This window comes from Lathamus discolor, chromosome 6 (assembly GCF_037157495.1).
Source record: "Lathamus discolor isolate bLatDis1 chromosome 6, bLatDis1.hap1, whole genome shotgun sequence".
In the NCBI taxonomy this organism is placed as follows: domain Eukaryota; kingdom Metazoa; phylum Chordata; class Aves; order Psittaciformes; family Psittacidae; genus Lathamus; species Lathamus discolor.
Genome location: NC_088889.1, coordinates 84,005,505 through 84,025,088, shown reverse-complemented (window position 1 = coordinate 84,025,088; position 19,584 = coordinate 84,005,505). Strand labels below are relative to the sequence as shown.

General features: G+C 41.4%; 1 protein-coding gene across 1 annotated transcript in view; it reads right to left on the bottom strand.

The window, feature by feature from the left end:
• The window catches only part of POLR3E (RNA polymerase III subunit E), a 29,173-nt gene that overhangs the window by 8,050 nt on the left and 1,539 nt on the right, over positions 1-19,584 (bottom strand). Inside the window, exons 2-18 of the mRNA XM_065684324.1 lie at positions 17,297-17,377; positions 16,133-16,183; positions 14,767-14,844; positions 13,205-13,320; positions 12,798-12,880; positions 11,988-12,095; positions 11,471-11,520; positions 11,052-11,171; positions 10,407-10,492; positions 9,335-9,379; positions 9,163-9,254; positions 8,253-8,373; positions 6,564-6,645; positions 4,108-4,167; positions 2,999-3,156; positions 2,654-2,718; positions 632-1,125 (exon numbers count right to left, since the gene is read on the bottom strand). Coding sequence (XP_065540396.1) covers positions 632-1,125; positions 2,654-2,718; positions 2,999-3,156; positions 4,108-4,167; positions 6,564-6,645; positions 8,253-8,373; positions 9,163-9,254; positions 9,335-9,379; positions 10,407-10,492; positions 11,052-11,171; positions 11,471-11,520; positions 11,988-12,095; positions 12,798-12,880; positions 13,205-13,320; positions 14,767-14,844; positions 16,133-16,183; positions 17,297-17,332 — 1,845 coding nt within the window. The 5' untranslated portion in view covers positions 17,333-17,377. The remainder of the gene's footprint in view (positions 1-631; positions 1,126-2,653; positions 2,719-2,998; positions 3,157-4,107; positions 4,168-6,563; positions 6,646-8,252; positions 8,374-9,162; positions 9,255-9,334; positions 9,380-10,406; positions 10,493-11,051; positions 11,172-11,470; positions 11,521-11,987; positions 12,096-12,797; positions 12,881-13,204; positions 13,321-14,766; positions 14,845-16,132; positions 16,184-17,296; positions 17,378-19,584) is intronic.

Genomic DNA, 19,584 nt, shown 5'->3' with positions numbered 1-19,584 from the left:
TAAAATTAATTTCCTTTTAGGCTCTTTCCCATGATGCCAAATTCGTTTTCCTTTCCTAAGCAATCGACTGTCACACAAACCTGCTCTGTCTCTCACAATCACACGTCATTTCCATAAAGACAAAGAAACAAAGACACCTCTGCACAGCCTAGGAGGAAAAGGCCTGACCAAGGAAACCTGCTACACAGAGAGTCTGTAACTTCCCAGAGCAATCTGCTGGGTGTGCCTTGCTGCTCCCAGGCTGGCAATGCCTCCCCCAGTCGTGCCTCTGTCCCTGAGAGAAGGAGCTTGTGAAACTCCAGGAGAAGCTGATGGGAATCTGGGACTGCCTTAGATCCTGTTAACAGGAGCAAGCTGGGACAGTGAGTCAGTGCAGCTCAACAGCTTGGACACGGACACAGTGCCCCAAAGACAGTTCAGCTATGCAGCATACCACAGAGCTAAGAAAGCAGAGTGTAGGGCCTGCCAGACAAACCTCCAGCAGCTTCAACATATCCAATATTGGACAGTTACTCAGAGCATTTCTGTCCTTCCAGTCCACCAGCACTGGACACACTTCTCAGCTCAGACATTTGACTGCCCCCCCCAGATCCTCCTCTCCAAAGCATACCAAGGGAAAAAGCATACTTACAGGCACCAAAATCTGTTTGCAGCCAGTGTCCAACACCATGTCCTGTAACATTTTGTCCGAAATGCCACTGAACAACGTATGTCCTGGAGGCAGACTGGCTAAGTGAAGGTTAAATAACCGTTTAAGCTCACTCAGGGTGAGTACAAACTGTTTCTTAAATGTTGATGACACAAATGCCTTCAGCTCTTGGGCTACCCTGTCAATGCAGCCTCCAGGCAAGTGGCCATTTAGAGAGTCCATGGAGTCCTCCCTATGGAGGCCGTTGATGATGCCATTGTTCATGCCCTCATAAGCTGAGGTATCCATTGGCTCCTCATCACTCACAGGCTCCTCTTTAATGCGGATATTGGAAACATCCATCTTAGCCGAGGTGTCATTTGATTTCATCTCTGCCTTTTGCTTCTGGAACTCCTTCTCCAGCTGCCCATAGTTCTGCTTGACTTTTGCTTTAGCCATGTTGACCCTTTGCTCCCCAGGAACCAGCAACGGATGACCTACCGAGAAACAAAAGATACCATAAATCTCACCATAACCAAGAGTTCCATTCTTGCAGAATGTTTCTTGAAGAGCTCATAATGAAATAAAATGAGGAAGCATCATGTGCTTGTGAAATCTATAGCATAAAACCAGTATGCTCATTTTACTTTAGTTTTGGGTTTTTTTCTGTGGTTTGTTTGAGGGAGGGGGGAATGTTAAACATGTTGACAGTTGTAAGCCAGATGCTTGGAGAAGGGTATTCCAGTTAAAGAATCTGAAGCCAAGACAAAGTGCATTTATTCCATCACTAGGACCTACAGAAGGCTGTTTACACATCTTCATTTGTGACCCAAATGCTTCCTTGCCCAACAGATTTCCTTTTTTTGTGTGTTTTTGTGTCTGTCTGTGTGTTTTGGAATATCTAGTGGCTGGTGGGCCCTGCTTCAGCTACTGCCAGAGCCAGCATAACGATGGTACAGTGAGGAGAGTGAAGGGGTTAACAGTGAACGTGAACACCCTTTTAGCATGAGGTGCACAGTGAGGTGCTCACTTTCATAGAGAGACTGTCTTCTGAGTATTACCACCCAGTGACAGGGAGAAAGAGACAGGAGAGAGACCTTTTCCATGCTATCCTGCGCCTCTCTGCCTGTGTCCTCTCCACACCCAGCTATTCAAAGGTGAAAGGAAGGGGCGTGTGTCTGCGGCAGAGGAAACTAGTCTCAAAGCCAAAGGAAGGAGTGCTGTATTTAAGGCAAAAGCATGCACAGCACACATGCCGTTATCTTCTCTGCTGTTAGGCTTGCTAATCCTCTCCAAATAACCCAACACCTAATCCTTCCAAGCAGATCAGACACAGGGTATTGAAATGGATTCATATGCTCATTTTTCAGTTCTGCTTACACTCTGCACTGGCTCCAGTGTCTGGCAATGAGCCCAGTGCCTAGTTAAAACTCTCTGGAATCTCCAGTTTTCACAATTTTAGGCTTATAAGCAGCTACTTTAATACTCTCTCACTAGCATCAGTGATGGGAGAAGGATGTCAAAGAGACAGCTTCACACCTCCTCACAGCCCCCTGCCAAACACATTCTTCATTAATTGCTCAGCCCTCAATCACACCACAGAGGGCACAGTGCAAATCAGAGGAAATGAAATAAAAATATCACCTCATGCACATTAGCTTGCAAACTGAGAGGTGAGAATTACTTGTGCACTGGCCCTGCCCTCTCTTCATGAGCTGTTTACACCCCTACATTATACAAGCTGCCTTAAATGAAGTGGTGGATAACAGAACCAGCTGATCTTACACTATCAAATACTGAGTCCCCAGTGCCAAGGATCCTCCCTGCTCTGCTACAAGGATGCTACAGTAAGTTTGTGTTACCCCAACAACAGTGATGTTAGTACAGACCAAGATCTGCCTCAAATAATCTAGAGGAAATCACAAGAAAGGAAAAATACTAAACAAAACAAGACCAGTCGCCACCACGTTCAAAACCAGAGAGGAACACCAAAACATCAGGATATCCAAGCACAATTCCATTTACCTGATTGTGCCTCTTGAGTCTTTGGTGTCAAGTGCTCCTTTAAGAGATTATAGACCTTTTCTAATCTGAAAGACAAAGATAAAATATACCAGTTTCAGTTTTGCTTCCATGCAGCCACACCACCTTTAGCCATCAGCTAGAACACTTAAATTTCTCCAGGGAGGCAAGGAACAGGAATTACTTGAGCAATGCAGTGCCACCTCCCACCACACCACTGCCTAGTGACTGTGAGAGGAAAACCTTCAGGGCAATGCAGATGAAAGTATCCATCAATCTCTACAGAAACTTTATACAAGATACTTCTCTGCTTGTGGCATACTCCCCAAAATAAAACAAGTTATTTACTTAGCCTGAATGCCCATCCACAGCATATGCTGCCTCTGAACTATATCTGGATGCTTCTTAACAAAGTCTTCATCATAAGGGAGCATGAACTCCCAACCTTTGTTTATTCTGGCCACAGACATGTGCTCCAGGAAGTCTTTCACATCTTCTGGGCAGAGCTAAAAGAAAAACCAAAAGCATACATAATAAGTAAGACAATTTACACAAAATATACGCAGCTATGCTGATCTGGTATGTATGGGGCACCTCCATGAATATACACCCAGCTAAGTCAGAGACACTCATCCTTCTCTGCCACACCAACACTTTCACACAATGTTAAAAGAACAGGACTTCAGAGAGCAGTGGTGATGTATCACCTGAGAGTCAAATAGCTCCTGGCATGTTTTGTGAAGAAAAGGGAGTTTCCAAGCTGAGATGAAAAGACTCTTTTGTGAAGAGAATCATATTCTACAATGTTAATCTTATTTGAGAGCTGCAGGTCAGACATGCTCCATCTACACATGAACAGCTTTTAAGCAGCGCTGGATCTTACATTCCGAAAGTAGATGGTCTGTGCATAAACTGATTTGTAGTTTATAATTTCCTTAAAATAAAGTAAAATTATTTTTTTGTTCTCTTTATATTTCTCATTCATTTGCCAGTTTTAAGAAAATATTCAGGTGCCTGAGATGCTTTAAAGCTTTTATTCAATGCTAGTAAGTGGCAACTGCTAACAGGAGTTGCTTTTTTATAACACACCCAAAGAACAGCGTGGACTGCACAAGCACTCATCTGTTCTGGTGCACAATCAGGCAGCCTAACTCAAGTGTCCAGCTTTCCACTGAAACAGATGAGGGGACAAGATGCATTCCAGTCACCCAGCTACAGGACCAGTCATAGCCTGTGAAGTAGCGGTAACTGTGGGAGCTGCTGGAAATACTTCTAAACAAAAGTATGCATTTACACCTGTTCCAAAGTGAAGTCATGCCTGGAGAGCAACACTGCATGTCAGCAGTAATGCAGACACTATGAACCAGAGAGAAGGCTGCAGCATCCACTACCAACTGACAGACAAAGCCCAACACTCATCACCAGCTTCTGATTTAGGAGAAAAAAACATCACTCACTTTTGTAACTGCTGCCACTTCCTTTCTCACAACCCAGCGGTCCCGTGTGAACTTCCACATCTAGGAAGGGAACAGAGGAGAAAAACCTAGCAACTGTATTCAGCAGTTGTTTTACTGAAGTTGTAGTAACAACCTGTTCAATGATGTTACCAGAAACATTGAAACCCAGTTCCTTTCAAGAATATGGAAGTAGGTGATTCTTGGTCAGGTAGCGGCAAAACACTTTCTGGCCTCAAATGGCCATGAACACAGTATCAAAAGCTTTGAGAATCCATGGTTTGCCTTGGTGAACCTGTGACTACAAAAGCCAAAAGACTACAAAATACAAAATGAAGAATTTCTTTAACTCAAATTTCAGTTAATTTCCAAGAAACAGAAAAGGAAGATTCACTGCAGGGATGCTGGGACTCCAGAAGCCACACCTGAGGCTCAGCTTCTCACATACTTAATCAACCTAAAGAAACTGTTCAGCCACTTTCGTCAATGCAGGGGCCTGTAGAGGCTGATCACTGTTGCCTTTCTGCAGCACACAGCCCCCTAGAAAATGCTCGTTCCCGTCTTCAGTGCCCATCACATTGAGTTACAGTTATGCAGATGGCCTGTCACTCATGCTTGCCCCCAGCTAATGGAAAGCCAGGTGCTCTGGAAAGCAGCTCCTAAGTTCTAATATCCCGAGAGGCTGCTGCCGAGAGCAGGCTAACAGGATACATGAGGACTTGGGGCAGAACACTGAACATGACCTTGACTTCTTCCTGTCTCCATTTAAATAGACTGCAACCTCTTTTAGTCCGTGTGTATTAATAATGTTGTGAAGAATTCAAAATCTCATTACTGCCAATTTCTTCCTGCCCTATGACATCATCTCTGCATCCTTCTCTGATTCAGCTTCTCTCTGCCCACAAGCACGTAAAACCACCACGCTCACTCTAGGGCACAGGGCACTTATTTTAAAGCACAAGATGCTGCTGTCCTAAGGGAGTAGATCTATCAGCTCTCCTTGCATGCAACTCCGAAGTAGCCCTTTACCCTCAACTAGAACCAACGGTACTGATGTCCTCAATTTATTTATGTGAGAATCTGGGGAACAAACAGAAGCTTTTAGAAAGAGGCACAAATTACTCTTCCTCCTCCCCAAAGCACAGTGAGGACCAGGTGGACAGTGAAAGTCACTACTGGCCATAAATATCTTTTGGCATTATTACTTTACACAAATACATACAGAGAAATAAAGTTCACTTTTTAAGCTAGAGCACATTTTCTCCACAGATGCAACACAGCATTACATACTATCGCTGAGCCTTATGATCAAACATTTTACTTTGTCTGAAAGCCAGAAATATGTTTCTATTTTCCAGCATTTTAACTTTTTCCCTGTTTAGAGCTAATCAGCAGTTTACTTTGAGATCAATGCAGATCCATTTTTTCATGTAGTATATTTGACATAATTCAAACAAAAATAATTTATCTTTACATCTTAATCACTAAACCACTGATGCTTACTTAACTGAGCATAATAATTTCTGGTACTTAGGACTTTACAAATGACGTGTCACCTAATCTGCTATGTCCTGAAGACTTATGTCACTGGGTCACACCTGAACCCAGGTCTCCAAATGGCGGTGTCCTGGGCAGACATCAAGGCACAATCAAAAGTCAGCTTCAATCACCATCAGTTTTATCTTATACTAGTACTGTAATTTCCTTAAAGTCTCATACACAGCATGCTGCTATGCAGAGCTAAATCTCAGAAACAAACTGCAAACAAGGAGAACAGTCAGGTCTAACTGAAAGAAATCAGAGCAATGCACCTGTCACCTTCTCTGATGGCGGAAGCCATAAACTGATTATGAACTTAGGAACCACTTAGGAACTTAATTCTTTCCATAGTTAGCGAAAATAAACACAATGCAGAGGTTGTTCCTTTCTACTGTGGTTACGTGTGCTTACAAGACCTGTATTCATTTCACTTCCATGTGCAGCTACTGCTCACAAAAGGCGCCTGGAACAAAGTCCTTTCACTGATTAGCAGCTCTGGGGAATAAAGTCCTTTTTAAAGATCAACAGTGCATGCTAAGGGAGCACAAGGCTTACCCACACTGCCCTTGTGAGACCTCACAGTCCTGAGCCTGAGGAAATAGATCTGGGGAAACAAGTACTTTATTATCCAGTCCTGGCTTTTCTGTAAGCCCTGCATTGCGGGGTTATGTGATAGGGGCTCTACAGCATGTATTAGAAATGGATGAATACTGTTAATGACAGAGGATCTGAACCTGCCAACCAGCAACAATGTCAATCTACACCAATACTCCCACGACAGACTTCAGGATTAGAGCACAAATGATTTCCTTGGAGGAAACACCTTACTGCAGTACAGCAGGAGTTTTGCAATGCCATGGCATCTCAGGCAAACTTCACCTATGTTTTCCTTTAAGGACAACAAACACTGTTATACTTACAACAAAATCTCTCCCTCTACAGAGCACTTCTGCAGGGACTCCACTATGTGGACTAGAAGTATCTTTTGGATAGAGGACATCACTGTTAATTAAAAAAGAAAGACACGTTAGTTACTAGGTACTCCAGAAAAATGGCATCGGTGAAGATTAACGTAACAAACATGTCCTCCCTGTTCTGCAGTTAAATTATACCTTTATCCAAAGCCTAGTTTTCATTAAAGGAATTAATATTGGTGTAATTACACCATTGCAATTACACTAGTGCAAAAAGGCTTACACCAGCTAAGCATAGCCTTGTGGCTAGCAGATGCGTGCAACACAGGTAAAAGCTCTGCTTTGTTCTTGCAAAGCCTATCCCCCTATGGGCTGGTGTAAACAAGACCAGAGTGATCCTAAGAAATGCTTAGGCTAACCTAGTACGCAGCCTTGAAGGCAGCATTTAACCAAAATGCTGATGGATGGGCATAAGGGGTTTTTAATAAAGTCTTTCCCAGCAATCACAGGCTTAAGACAACAGCACTACAAAACGTCATGCTCAAACCTAACAACCCCGAGACCAAGATTAACCTGTGTCCTTGTCTGCTTGCAAGACCAACTGGATGACATTTGTAAGCATGCTAAGCGAAGCCTCAAGGCAGCCCTGGTTCATGATCTTGATCCTACCCAGGTCAAAGAAATGGGTCCCCTCTCCATCTAAAGCTCTGATGTGCACATGGGCTGCTCTGTACCCAACCATTCCAAACACGCCACATCTACTAAAGATACATACATCCATCTCAGACTAGTAGGAAAGAATGAGCTATAACATAAAAGCAATCTGAATGCTAATATACAATCTTTTAACATGTTTCCAGCTTCCTTTTGGAATAGCTGGAGGAACAGCAAGGGTTGTTGTTAAAACTGTTCATGTTGCTAATACAGGCCTGTATCACAACAGCTGAAACACATCCTGCTAACAGACCCAGACTGCTAGGTGGTGCTACTCAAACACAGAGAGCTATTCAGGAGACTGTAATTCTCTGCATGCAGTGCTCCACCCAGGTTAAAAAAAAAAACAACCAATCAACCCACAAACAAAACATCATACCACACTTTACACTTCAATTCCCAGTGGGATACTTTATCCTAATAAACAGGAGGATGATACAGAATCCATTTCATATGGTACACTCAGCACTCCATGCTTGATTTATTAAGCATGTAATGCCTTCCAGAGGATAGCTTTCAGCTGACAAGAGCAGCATCCACTGATGAACAACAAGGTGACTGCACAAAGATCTTTCTTTAGTGGAATTTAGCTAAGAAATACTATAGCTGCCATTGATTTAATTTTCTGTGTTTATATTTCACACTAATCTCTGGAAGAATTCAAGCAGTCCTCTCACAAAAGAACATGAGCAAAAACATCAAAACCCTGACATAGCTCAAATGCAAATATGGATTACATCACTGCTGAGCCATAATTTTAGCTATGGTAGATATTTAGGTATTATCCTTTAATATCAATAATTTGAATTTTGAGTATCTGACTGGCCTAAAAAGCACCAAACCTTAATCAAGATTTTACCCTGCTGTGAGTTAAGCACATGGCTACTTTGGGACACAAGGAAGATGAGTATATAAGATCCATTGTTCTGATCCTCTCCTTAAAGCAGAAAACCATGTCCCAGTAACAAAGACGAACCATACCTCTTCACCACCCAGTTTCCCTGGACCAGCATTGCCACCTGCTGTATACAGCGGAGAACTGCCGTAGAGTCAGTCCCAGAGCCTAGCAAACTCATCAGATTCGCAAACGGCATGACCTTCACTGAAAAGCAAAATACAGACTAGATTAAGGGTTTCTTCAATGCATATGACACAGACTTAGATATATAAATCTAGGATTATTTACGTAGAAGTTCATGGTCAAAGTTGCAACTCAGAAAAAACCCAAAACCTAATTTCTACTAAGTTCCCCCCTGCACTACAGCCTTCATTTGCTCTGAAAGTATCTGCTAGTGTTGCAAAGTTGATTGGCCTAAATGGTCCCAGTTGATTAGATGAACTGGTCCCAAATTAATGCATTAATAAAATAAATAAAAATAAGCTATGCCTTTGGCAAAACAGACACCTGACAAGACAGGAAGGTTCTGAGGCAAAGTTCTCAGAATTTGCTCTCATCAGATAGTAAATCTGAAGAGACAAAGTAAAATTCCTAGATGACACTCATGATGCACATGTTACCGAAAACTCTCCAGAAAATCCCAAAGTGCAGCTTGTTGTGTGAGCCTCTGACTTACAATTTACACTCAGATCCCACATTCCAGAAGCTACCTGCTGAAACAGATGTATCCAGAAAGCTATCATCAGATTAGAAATTATTTTAAGACTAAATTGCCTGCAAACATACAGATGAGTAATCAGATCTGCTGTTACTGCTTTTCTGTGCACAGCAGGACTTCTTAAAGAAAAAGGCTCAGGATTTGGATTCTTCACAGAATCAAGAGAGCCAGACAGACTGTCTGGTGGGGTGGCAAAAGTGGCACTAGTAGAAAAGGTACCTTATCTGAGGCAATTAAAAGTCACAACATGCAAATGTATTACAAAAGCTACAAACCATTCTTCATCAGGATCTTGATCTGATCAGCAAGGGGTAAAGTTCGCAGCTGGGCCATAGAAAGCACATTGCTTGGAGCCATTGGTTTGTCACTGCAGATAAACAGATTTGCAGCCCATGAAAACAAGCATCCAACCAATATGGACTCTGAACATTCTGTACAAACACTTACCTCTCTTCCTCTACGCTTGGAGGCATCAGCATCATTAAATATTCACTAGGAGAAAAGAAAACACATCCTTAAAATGCTTGTCTTGGGACTTCCCCGGTTTAAATACAGTTATTTCTTGCTTAGAGCAATACTACCTGTGTGAATCTACAGAACAAACATTAGCCTGAAAAGAGAGCTCTCCCCTTTCCTCTCCCATCTTCCTCTATAAATTCAGTACTACTAAAAACTATTGACATTCATCTGACCAAAGAGAAAGCATTAAATAAACGCAAGGCAGAATCTTGACTCTTCTGTACAGAAGAGGTGTCCAAACAGAGGAACTGCAAGAGTAAATACATTAAACACAGGTGCTCTGACAGAGCAGTAAGAGGGGTCATGAGAGGTCCTGTAGACAGAGAATCGGGCCAGCTACAGAAAGACTTTTCCACCCATATAATTACCAGTATCTGTAAGGAAAGAATAAGATTCAAAAGACTTCTCAGAACACTTAGCACTGTTGCACTGACATGTTGAATGATAAGAACACACCCAGACCATTAAACAGAAAGAGTCCACCACTTTACTACTACTTGGGCCATGGTTGTATCAGATTACAGTAAAGAATTAGTATTGACTGCACCATGAGAAGGTTTCTGTATAGCAGCAGTCACCAAGAAACAAAACCAAACATGTTTCAAGTAGTTTCAGGTGTCTCTCACAAATCACAAAAATGATATAAGATTTGCTAACACAGGAAGTGATTGGCTTCAGAATTTAAATTTGTTTTAACCAGAAGGAGCTTTTACTTTCCCTTACACTATTTGCAGTCTCAATAACACAGAGTTGTGATAAAGTACAAGAGGCTACAATCCCAAATGAAAACAGCCACTTTCAATCTCAGAGTACAGGGAAACAAAGAAAGCAACCTGAATAAGTCAAGGGCTAGTTTGTTCCTGTATTTTTTAAACAATTCAATTTTTATCATGGCTACAGTCCTCACAGAGCAGGCTTTTAAAGAATACACCTGCTGACTACTCTGAAAACATCCCCAACAAATTACTGCAATTTCTGCAGGAAACCATCAAACCATTACCTGGGAGATTTAATTAATTCCGTGTTTTCAGCAAGGCCATGACCTTGACTAAATAAATACTGGCGCTCGTGTTCCGAACGGCTATCCTGGAGATACAGAAAGAACAAGAGTCACCACCACATACTGAAAACATAGAAAATGCCAGAGAGGTGGCTTCCTCATTCCAAACTGTGACCGCACTGTCAGTACCGTGCCACTTAAGCGTCCACCTAACTGATGTTTGCTTTCACTTTCTTGAAAGATGCTCTCATGATGTGGCAACATTTCTGCTGCTATGATTTCAAAATCTCCTGATGGACATGCATGTGGGTCAGACAAACAGGATTTCTGACACTCAACTGACTGGGTTCTTCACATTTTTCCACAAATTCCAGTTCATAATACAAGATTTAAGTGATTCTTGAATTCAGACCTCCCCTCTATCCAGCTCGCAGTTTTAAACCTTTTCCATTGTGGAGACTCCAAAGCATTATCCAGTGGAGGAGATATAGAGCACTGCAGGGGCTGTTCAAGCCTACAGACATACTTTTGTTCATTATCTTTTGATGATTCCCCAACTCCCATGGGCCCAAACTTAGAAACAGTTCTACATTTGGCTGAGTCTTCAGGCGTAGGCAGCCTCTTCAACAGCTGGAGTACACCTACCTTCAAGCCATAATAATGCAGATGAACCCAGTGCTCTTCCGCTTGTCTCTTCTGCAGGAATTCGTAAGACTGAACACGCCGTTGACGAGCTTGTTCAGTCTCAGGGCGGGAGAATCGTACCTGGAAGATTTGGGCATCATTAAATACAACCCCAACACTCGCAAAACAAAACACCTGCATTATTTATTTGATACCTAAGTAACAGCAGCTAGGGGCCCTAGCTCAAATGAATCATCCACTGCTGTCAGTACAATCTTTCTGCTTCTGCAACAAGGGCAAGCCCCTCTTGTGTCCCCACCACCTAGCCCAGGGTCACCAGGACTAGCTGGGGTTTCCTGCCCTTTTATTTGGGTGTGAATTGTCATGCTATCTCATGAACTGTTGCCTGAACCACCATAAAAAAGGAAGTCTGGACATACAGTAATTTGCTTAACATCATCTTCAGCTTCATCCTGGGATGAATCACCACCTGCCAAAAAATACATCAGAATAAACATACCACTGCAGTAAAAAAGCCAAACCAAATCTGTACCTGTTTGAGAGCCCATGCAGAAAGACAGCAGTACTAGGAACTACATAACCATGGGTTCAACCGCAGCTTGCCAAAGTATGCAGTGCATAACAGCACCACACTGCTGTGACAGGAGATACAGCTCCCACAAGTTTGTAGTGCAACCTTTCAGTGGCAGTGTTGACACTCCCTACTGCTGCCTTTTGACACTACCCACCACCTCCTACCCCTTTGCCAATCCCTCACACTGTGCCCTCAAAAGCATATATACACCTACACTGAAAATAGTATCAGTGAAACAATCTGAAAAATGGCCTTATAATTAATATGTTATAATAAACACTTTCAGAATATAATGGCCTCTATCAGTAGAGAGAACTTGTATCTCACCTCCCAAAAGAAAACACAGCTCATGGAGCATTTACCTTCATTAGCAGCTTCTCTTTCACGGTGTTTTGCATCAGCTTTGTCCAGGTAGGTGAAGCTTGGCCTCAGCTGAAGAATTCCATGTAGTGGAGTCAGGTGAAGTTCACCTGCAAAAGAGAATTAACATTGGTTAAAACTGTTTGCTTTTTTTTAACCCCCTGCACAAGCACAGCACTTTTCATCATCTCCCTATCTCTGTAAAGGCACAGCTTCAATTGAACATAAATATTTCATACAGTAGAGTGTAAAAAGGAATTGTATGAAAAATTCATCTAGTGCTCAGGATTTCAAAGGAGTATGAAAGACCAAGACCTATTTCTGCGTTGAAACCAGATCCTGTAGAAAGCCACATTCCTGACCTATAGTTCAGGAGACTCCTGGTAAAACAGTCATTACTGAAGACAATCTACATATTTTCACCTCAAACAATCATCAGATCAAAACTCTGGGATGGCATCAGGAGATGAGAGGGCAAAAAGTGTTGAACAGGAAAGTGACACAGACACAATTAGATAGAGGTAATAATCTAAATAACAATTTTAAACTTATGCTACAAATATATATTATTTCAGGCCACCAAGCACTGTTAAGATCCTGGAGGCATCTACAAACCCAGTGTCCTTATGTAATATTTACAACTTTGCTAGATGTTCTCAAGGACTCTGAGGACACTGATAAGGAAAGATTTTCTTTTCTTTAAAGACACATTAGTCAATTAAAACAGGCTGAAAATAAAAGGAACAAACAGGTCGACTTTACTCCTGAAATGACTGTGTTTCACTCTTGAGTGGAAAGCAAAAGAAACTTACCTTTCTTATACACAGCAGCTGCATAGCGGGAAACGTTACTGGCAGCTTGTGAAGAGCAGAAAGTCTGCTTGTCCATCAGCTTCCTGCAGACAGATGAATGCTGTGAGATTGTATTCCACAGACAATGTGGCATACAGATGTTGAAGGTCTGAAATCACCAGTTCCCAAAATGGACTATCAACAACTGCAGCAAATATATATAAACTCTTCTTTCTGTTTGCAATTCAGGATTCATGAAGCACACAAAAAATGCACGTTATTTCCAAGAATACTTGCTACATAACAGTGTCCAGAGCACCCCCCAAAACTGTCCAGACCCTTGTTCTCACCTTTCCCTGAAGCTCTAGTGGCCATACATATGTCTATGCCCACGATAAAAAGGAAATGAAGACAAAGAAGACACCTACGAGGAATATGTACTTGTTTCATCTGTACACGTGCCATCTACATTGAGAGCAATCTGTTCTCCCTTGCTGCGACAGTAGTTAGGATTCAAAGTATCAATGGCCATTTCAAGCTCAACCTAAACAACAGGAAAGGGAAGACAGGTAATTATCAAGGCAGGATCCCAAACATGAATTAAATTTCAATCCCACACTTGCTAACATTTCCAAGGTTTACAGCAAATTTAAATACGTAAGTGGCATCATTCAAATCCATAGGGCAATACAGAAAGTTAAGCCTATATATGGGGCTTTGTAAGATAGGGACGTTTTAAAAACAAGCTGGAGATATATCAACTCCCATAGAAATGAATGGGAGCAGAAAAATGAGTTCTTTACGCAGCCTTAAAATACACTTTCATTTTGTTGGATACCTCCTACTACACTATCAGTCTACCTACCAAGTATAGATCAAGTGCATAAGCAATATCCTTCAAGCCTCCCCACTGCTGAGGATCCATTCAGATTCTCTCAAATTTACGGTATGTTTCCTTCTAGTTTGGGTACCAGGCAGTATAAAGTAACTATGTCTTCCTCAGAGGCAAAGGCCTCGATTCAGGTCAGTTTGAGGTTGCGGCTGACTTACAGTTATTCTTGATTTACACTGGCTGAAGCACAGAAACAAGCTCCAAGCTTTTAGTTACAGAATGAACTACTCCCCCCCTCAAACTTTCAACTTCAGACAACTGTTCAAAAATAAGCATTTTCCAGCACAGCATTTCTATTTACATACTGTAACAATACAGTATAAATTCTTCATCAGGATGTGCTGAATATCACAGCTATTGCCTCATTTTTTTTCCCTTTACTTGCAAACTGAAGTAGTCAACAAGTCCCTGGATGAGACAGCAGCTTTGCAAGTCTCCAGAGGGCTTACAATGCAAATGTTTGCTAATTTTAACAGCATACTTCCTGAACACAACATGCATCCTAGCTCCAAGGTTCACATAAGCACTCTTCTAAATATTTCCCAGAATAAAAGATATCACAGCCATCTACTTCTGCATTTTTAAAATAAGGCATTTTAAAATCACAGCCACAGTTTTGGGATATATTTGCAAGCAAGTGCAATCATTCTGGCTTTGGCTATATATTCACTACCTATACAACCTCACCAACTTCAAAAGGATTGCTGCTGATTCATGGTCAGACAAGAGAGAAATCAAGACCCACACTGACACTAAAAGAGTATGCCTCAAAACCTCAACTCTTTTCTGACTATTGTAAAGACATTACAAATCAAGATGTATTCAAACAAGCACCTACAGACTGAAACAGCACTTGGAACTATGTTTCCCTGTGTGATTCTATATTAAGACTGGCTTTTCCATCATTACTTTAATTCCTCTCTTTATAAACTGCTCTTATTCTAAACTCTACAGGCACAATGAAAGACCAAGCACAGAGATCTGGTCCTGCAAGTAGCTGCATAGTTGTAACAGCTTAACAGCACATTGTGCTTTTCCCAAGTATATTCTGCACAACACAGAAAAGATTTTATAGACTGGACTCAAATGGTGACCAACCTTTTGCTGCTTTGGCTTTATCTTTGCTGATAGATGTGTAACATCATCGTAGGTCATGGAAGCTGGACGAATAGGATACTGGAAAACAAACCCACTTCATAAACACCTCTTCATTTAAAGATTGAAGAACTTCACAGAAATTAACTCAATCTTCCCTGTCCCTTCATCCCACTTGCCAGATGGATACAAGACATCAAGAAAAGAAATTACTTGACTGATTTGTGAGTCATCAGGGAATTTAGGAGTATGACCTAGAAAGCCTGTTGCTTTCCCCTGAGTCCTGTTTTTATCGCTACGCAACCCCCTTCCTGTCCCTCAATAAACTGTAACACAGGAAAATGAGTTACATTAATCTCACATTAGTCCAGCTGAAAAAGGAAGTGTTAAAAGCAATTAAAAACGTATCCCTCAGCATTAACTCTTTGGAGAGTTATTATCTAAAAGTAAAGTATCTGTGGGTTTGCACAAGTAGTGTTAGCTTACAGGATATAGGCCACATGTAGTCAGGACACCAAACCCAGGTTTAGTCACATGAGTCTCTCTTCTGAACCATCTGGGAATGCTGAGGGGACAGTGCGGTACCCACATGAAATTTACCAGTCACAGCAGCATCCTGCTCAGAGCTGCCATTTCTCCAAAACACCCCCAGGCCTCATCACTCCCTCCTGACATACAGCTACTGTGGGTAGGTGTCCCAGGGGCAAGGCTGCATGGCCTGGTCCAACATGTCTGCTTCTGCTGGCACATGCCATGCAGAGGATCTGGACAGGAGGCACTGGGCTTGCCAATGGGCATCACTGGTTTATGCTGAACATTTCATTCAACAGCTTCAACATACTTCCCATTTTGCAGATGGGAAAAGCGAATCACAAGGATAAAATTATTGGAGAAATTCAGTGGCAGAATGGAAAACAGACCTCTACCTTCCTAACACATTTCCACCTTCCACTTAACCACTAGTTGATTTTATCTCCACAGTGTAAGGGGACTCTTCTGATGTCTCACACTAATTTATGAATACTGATGACATTCTAAATAGGGCCAGTCCTAAAGAAACATGTTTAGTAAAGACTGCAAAAACCAGTGATGACAGAAGATGGCTGACAGACTGCAGATTTACCCAAATCATCTACTAAAAGCACTCCCCTAGCGTAGTTAAAGGGAGCGATTTAATGACAAGCCTGCACCATAAATGACAGCTTCTATCTTGGCAATGATTTAATACTAAGTATTTCAAAACTGATTGAGACCCAAACAGGCTTGCCTATATCAAAGATCTTGGCAGGCTGAAGCAGTAAGGAAAGTTACTGCTCTGTTTAAATTTATTTTAAACAAACTGTCACTGCACACAAGTTAACTGAAATACCTGAAATAGATACAGCTTCTCCAGCAGACTTCTGGCCAGGAACACGTCAATCTAAAAAGCAAACCAAACAACTTTCATCAGATGCCAGCTGTAATTGATAAAAGTACCATCCCTGGAGCTCAAATGCTGACAGTTTTAACTTTTGGCTTTTCATTACAAACTCTAACATAAAACACATTTATGACTCTCTTGTGAGAGGTCTCTTCTCTGCTGATTTCAACATGGAATTCTGCAGTTGGCTTTTTTAAAGAACAAACAAAAAACACCCCACTATGAGGAGGCAGCAGACAGTGGCTTTAGCTGTGTTTTACCTCTCTAAGGAAACCTGGCAAACAAATCTGAAATGAAAGAGGAAAATGTTTTTCCAAGGGGCTGAAGCGAATCTGTTATCACAATTATAGAAAGATGAAGTTCTCTCTTTGGCAGTACGTCTGAAGAGTAACTTCAGTACTAGTATTTTGTCATAAAATCTTTCTAAATCAGGACAAAAGACAACCACTACCCAAATCTGATTCAGTATTAGCATTTTGCCACCAGCATAGAAAAATCCATGGATGTTTCATGAATATTCACATATGGAAGCCGCCATCTTAGATACCTTTAGATACACTCCTGATAATTCCTACTCCTCATGGCTTTTTTCCTTCCTTGCACTTCTGGTATGTAAATTTAGACATAAAAATGAACAGAAGACTCTGACTGTTCTTTGGGGCACAGAATTCCTTTACCTAAGTCCAGAATCAGAACACAACTGCTTATTTTAACAGAAGGCATGAAACATCTTAGCTTCATATTTAACAGTATTAACTCATCAAAGTCATTCTGATTTTTTACAGCCCTCAGAGACATACAATAGAGTCATGGGAAACACACGCTGGTAGAAGCAAGCTCCCCACCTGTTTTCCTCTTCTGACATGGAATGATTATGAAGGGTGAAAAACCTAAGCTGAATCTGTCAACATATATACTACTATTTTAGCAAAATAGATACCATGGGCCGTACACTTGGCCCACACAACATATTTCCTTGCACAGAGCAAGCCATTGGTTATAAGACAGCCACTGACGCAGATGACACATCATTTCAGCAATGTAAGAACACCAGTAATAAATAAAGAAAAAGCACTTGTAAGTACAAGCACTGCTGCCACATAGCACTTTTACCTCTTGTATAATTGGATCATCTTCTTTATTTGCCATGCTAAGATACAAAAAGCTTTTTCTTGGCTTATTCCTTGGCACAACCTGAAAGAAAACAGAAATGTCATACGAGTCAATACATCTGTGCCATGTATCACATGCGTAGAGTATCTGTTCAAGTTAACTTGGTTTCTTTCAGTGGCAACATATTCAGCCTGGTTTTCGAGGGAATGTATGTGTTTGAATGATCAGGTCCCTAATACTTCACAATCTTGACTGCCACCAAATTTAAGAAACAAGTGTCTCAAAAACAGGTAAGTTCATGTAACTTTTCTGAAAGCCTGTTCTGTATGAAAGAAACCACTGAATCAGTGTTCTACAGAGGGAAAGACAAGCCTTTTATACCTGCAGAAAGTTTATCTTTTATATACTGCATAACTGTAACACACAGGCAGCAGGTGATTTTCCAGCCAGCACATCTACAAGTGCATTGAAATGAGATCTATGTGGAGGAACTTTCCTTCACTGCCTTCTGCTCTCAATGACAGCTTGCTTCTTTGCTGGACCTCCCATAGAGGAAGAGGCAGCATCCAGGATGAGCTGGCAACAGAGAGGCTGAGAAAGAAAGCAGCCTGCATCCATGTTACATCCAAGATGGTGGTGGGGTTTTTATTGAAATACACAAGCCACCACAGTCCGAGCAGCTCAGGATATTTCAACAGACCTTTAGGCTTTTCAAAACATGATGTTAATATACATGCAGTTATCTAAGAAACCTTTCAGAGAGGCTGGATAGATATTCTGGGTATGAGTGTTATCAACATCACTACACAGGCAGATTTCCAATCAGGCAACACCTCTGATTTATTTACATTGTTTCTGCCACTTTGCCTGGAAATAGGATTCCGTATTTTTCACTTACAGGTTTTCCACTGCCAAAAAAGCACCTCTCCCTCCCAGTAATGAACTAGAATTTTCCATTTCTTTATGCACCAGCATATCCCTGGCTCTTCCCACCATATATGTGTATTTGAGAATTTTCCCCTTCATAATATTTCAGACTCATATTTGAAATAATTCTGTGGAAATGCAAAACCTTCACAGTAAAAAGACAGTGTCTTAAGCACAGACTGAGGCTGTTACTGCAAAACTGTATGTGATACCTGACAGAGATCAGCGTTTCCTACAGTCAGGCACTCAGTTCTTCCCAGAAATACATGCATGAGTATGTTGCTTTGAAGAAATTAGATGTGCCAGTTCCAATTTTGCTTGCTCTCCTCATATCCCCTGGGCGGCCTGGTACAGCAGACTCCTGCAAAGCCAGCTTGACAGCACTGCATGAAGTGGAACAACTGCAGTTTTCATTCAGAACAGAGCTGATGACTGGAGGATGCCCAAGATGCATGAGAACACATGAACACCAGAAGGTGGGAGACTTGGGTCCAAACCCTCCTTCCTCACCCCCCTGAGAGGACTGGGAGCCACCCTTCTCTTCTGGACAGCCTGTGCCAAGCATGTACTAACTTTTCCTCCCTCCTGAGAAAGCTATTCCACTTTCCAGAATAGAAATAAATATTTCCTGGGCTAAGGAGAGAAAGGGAAACTGCCTGAGGGGCCTGGTCTCTGGTCTGTCATCTGCTTCAACAATTATAGACAAAATCTTTATAAATGCAGCTGTCAGTACTCAAGGAAAATGTTGCATTACAGAGATTACATTTTTTTCTTATTCATGCAAGGATAGAGAATGACTACAGCTCCTTTTATTGGAGCCTGACAATGACAGCTCTATAAATAGGAAGTAGTGTGTCCCAGCAATATTTGTAATACTCATGCAACATGAAGGAATCTTCTGAATCAGAATGAAGCTTTCTACATATATAGTGTATATATAAGTACATGGTGGAGTTAATTTCTACATTTGTCATATATGACACCATAAAATTGACAGAACAATTAAACATTAGGAGATAGCAAATATGGTCATCATCAGTTTCAAATTTCCTTCTGTCATAACTGTTTTCTTTTAAAAGGGACTTTCCTTTAAGGTGCAAATCAAAATAGAACACAACTTATTAGTATGAATCATCATACTTTAGAACCGGTTGCAGGAGGGCAAATCTTTCTTCTGCAATGTGACCAACTATAGGACCAACGAAACCACTTATTAGCTGCCTGCAACATCATCAATTGAGAACCAATGAAGAAAAATATTGTGGTTAGAGAACTGTAAACATTAGTGATGCAGCAACTGAATCCTACCTCTGAGTTGGAGCTCAGAAGGGCATCTGAGTACTAGAGCTGTCTTTTTAAAT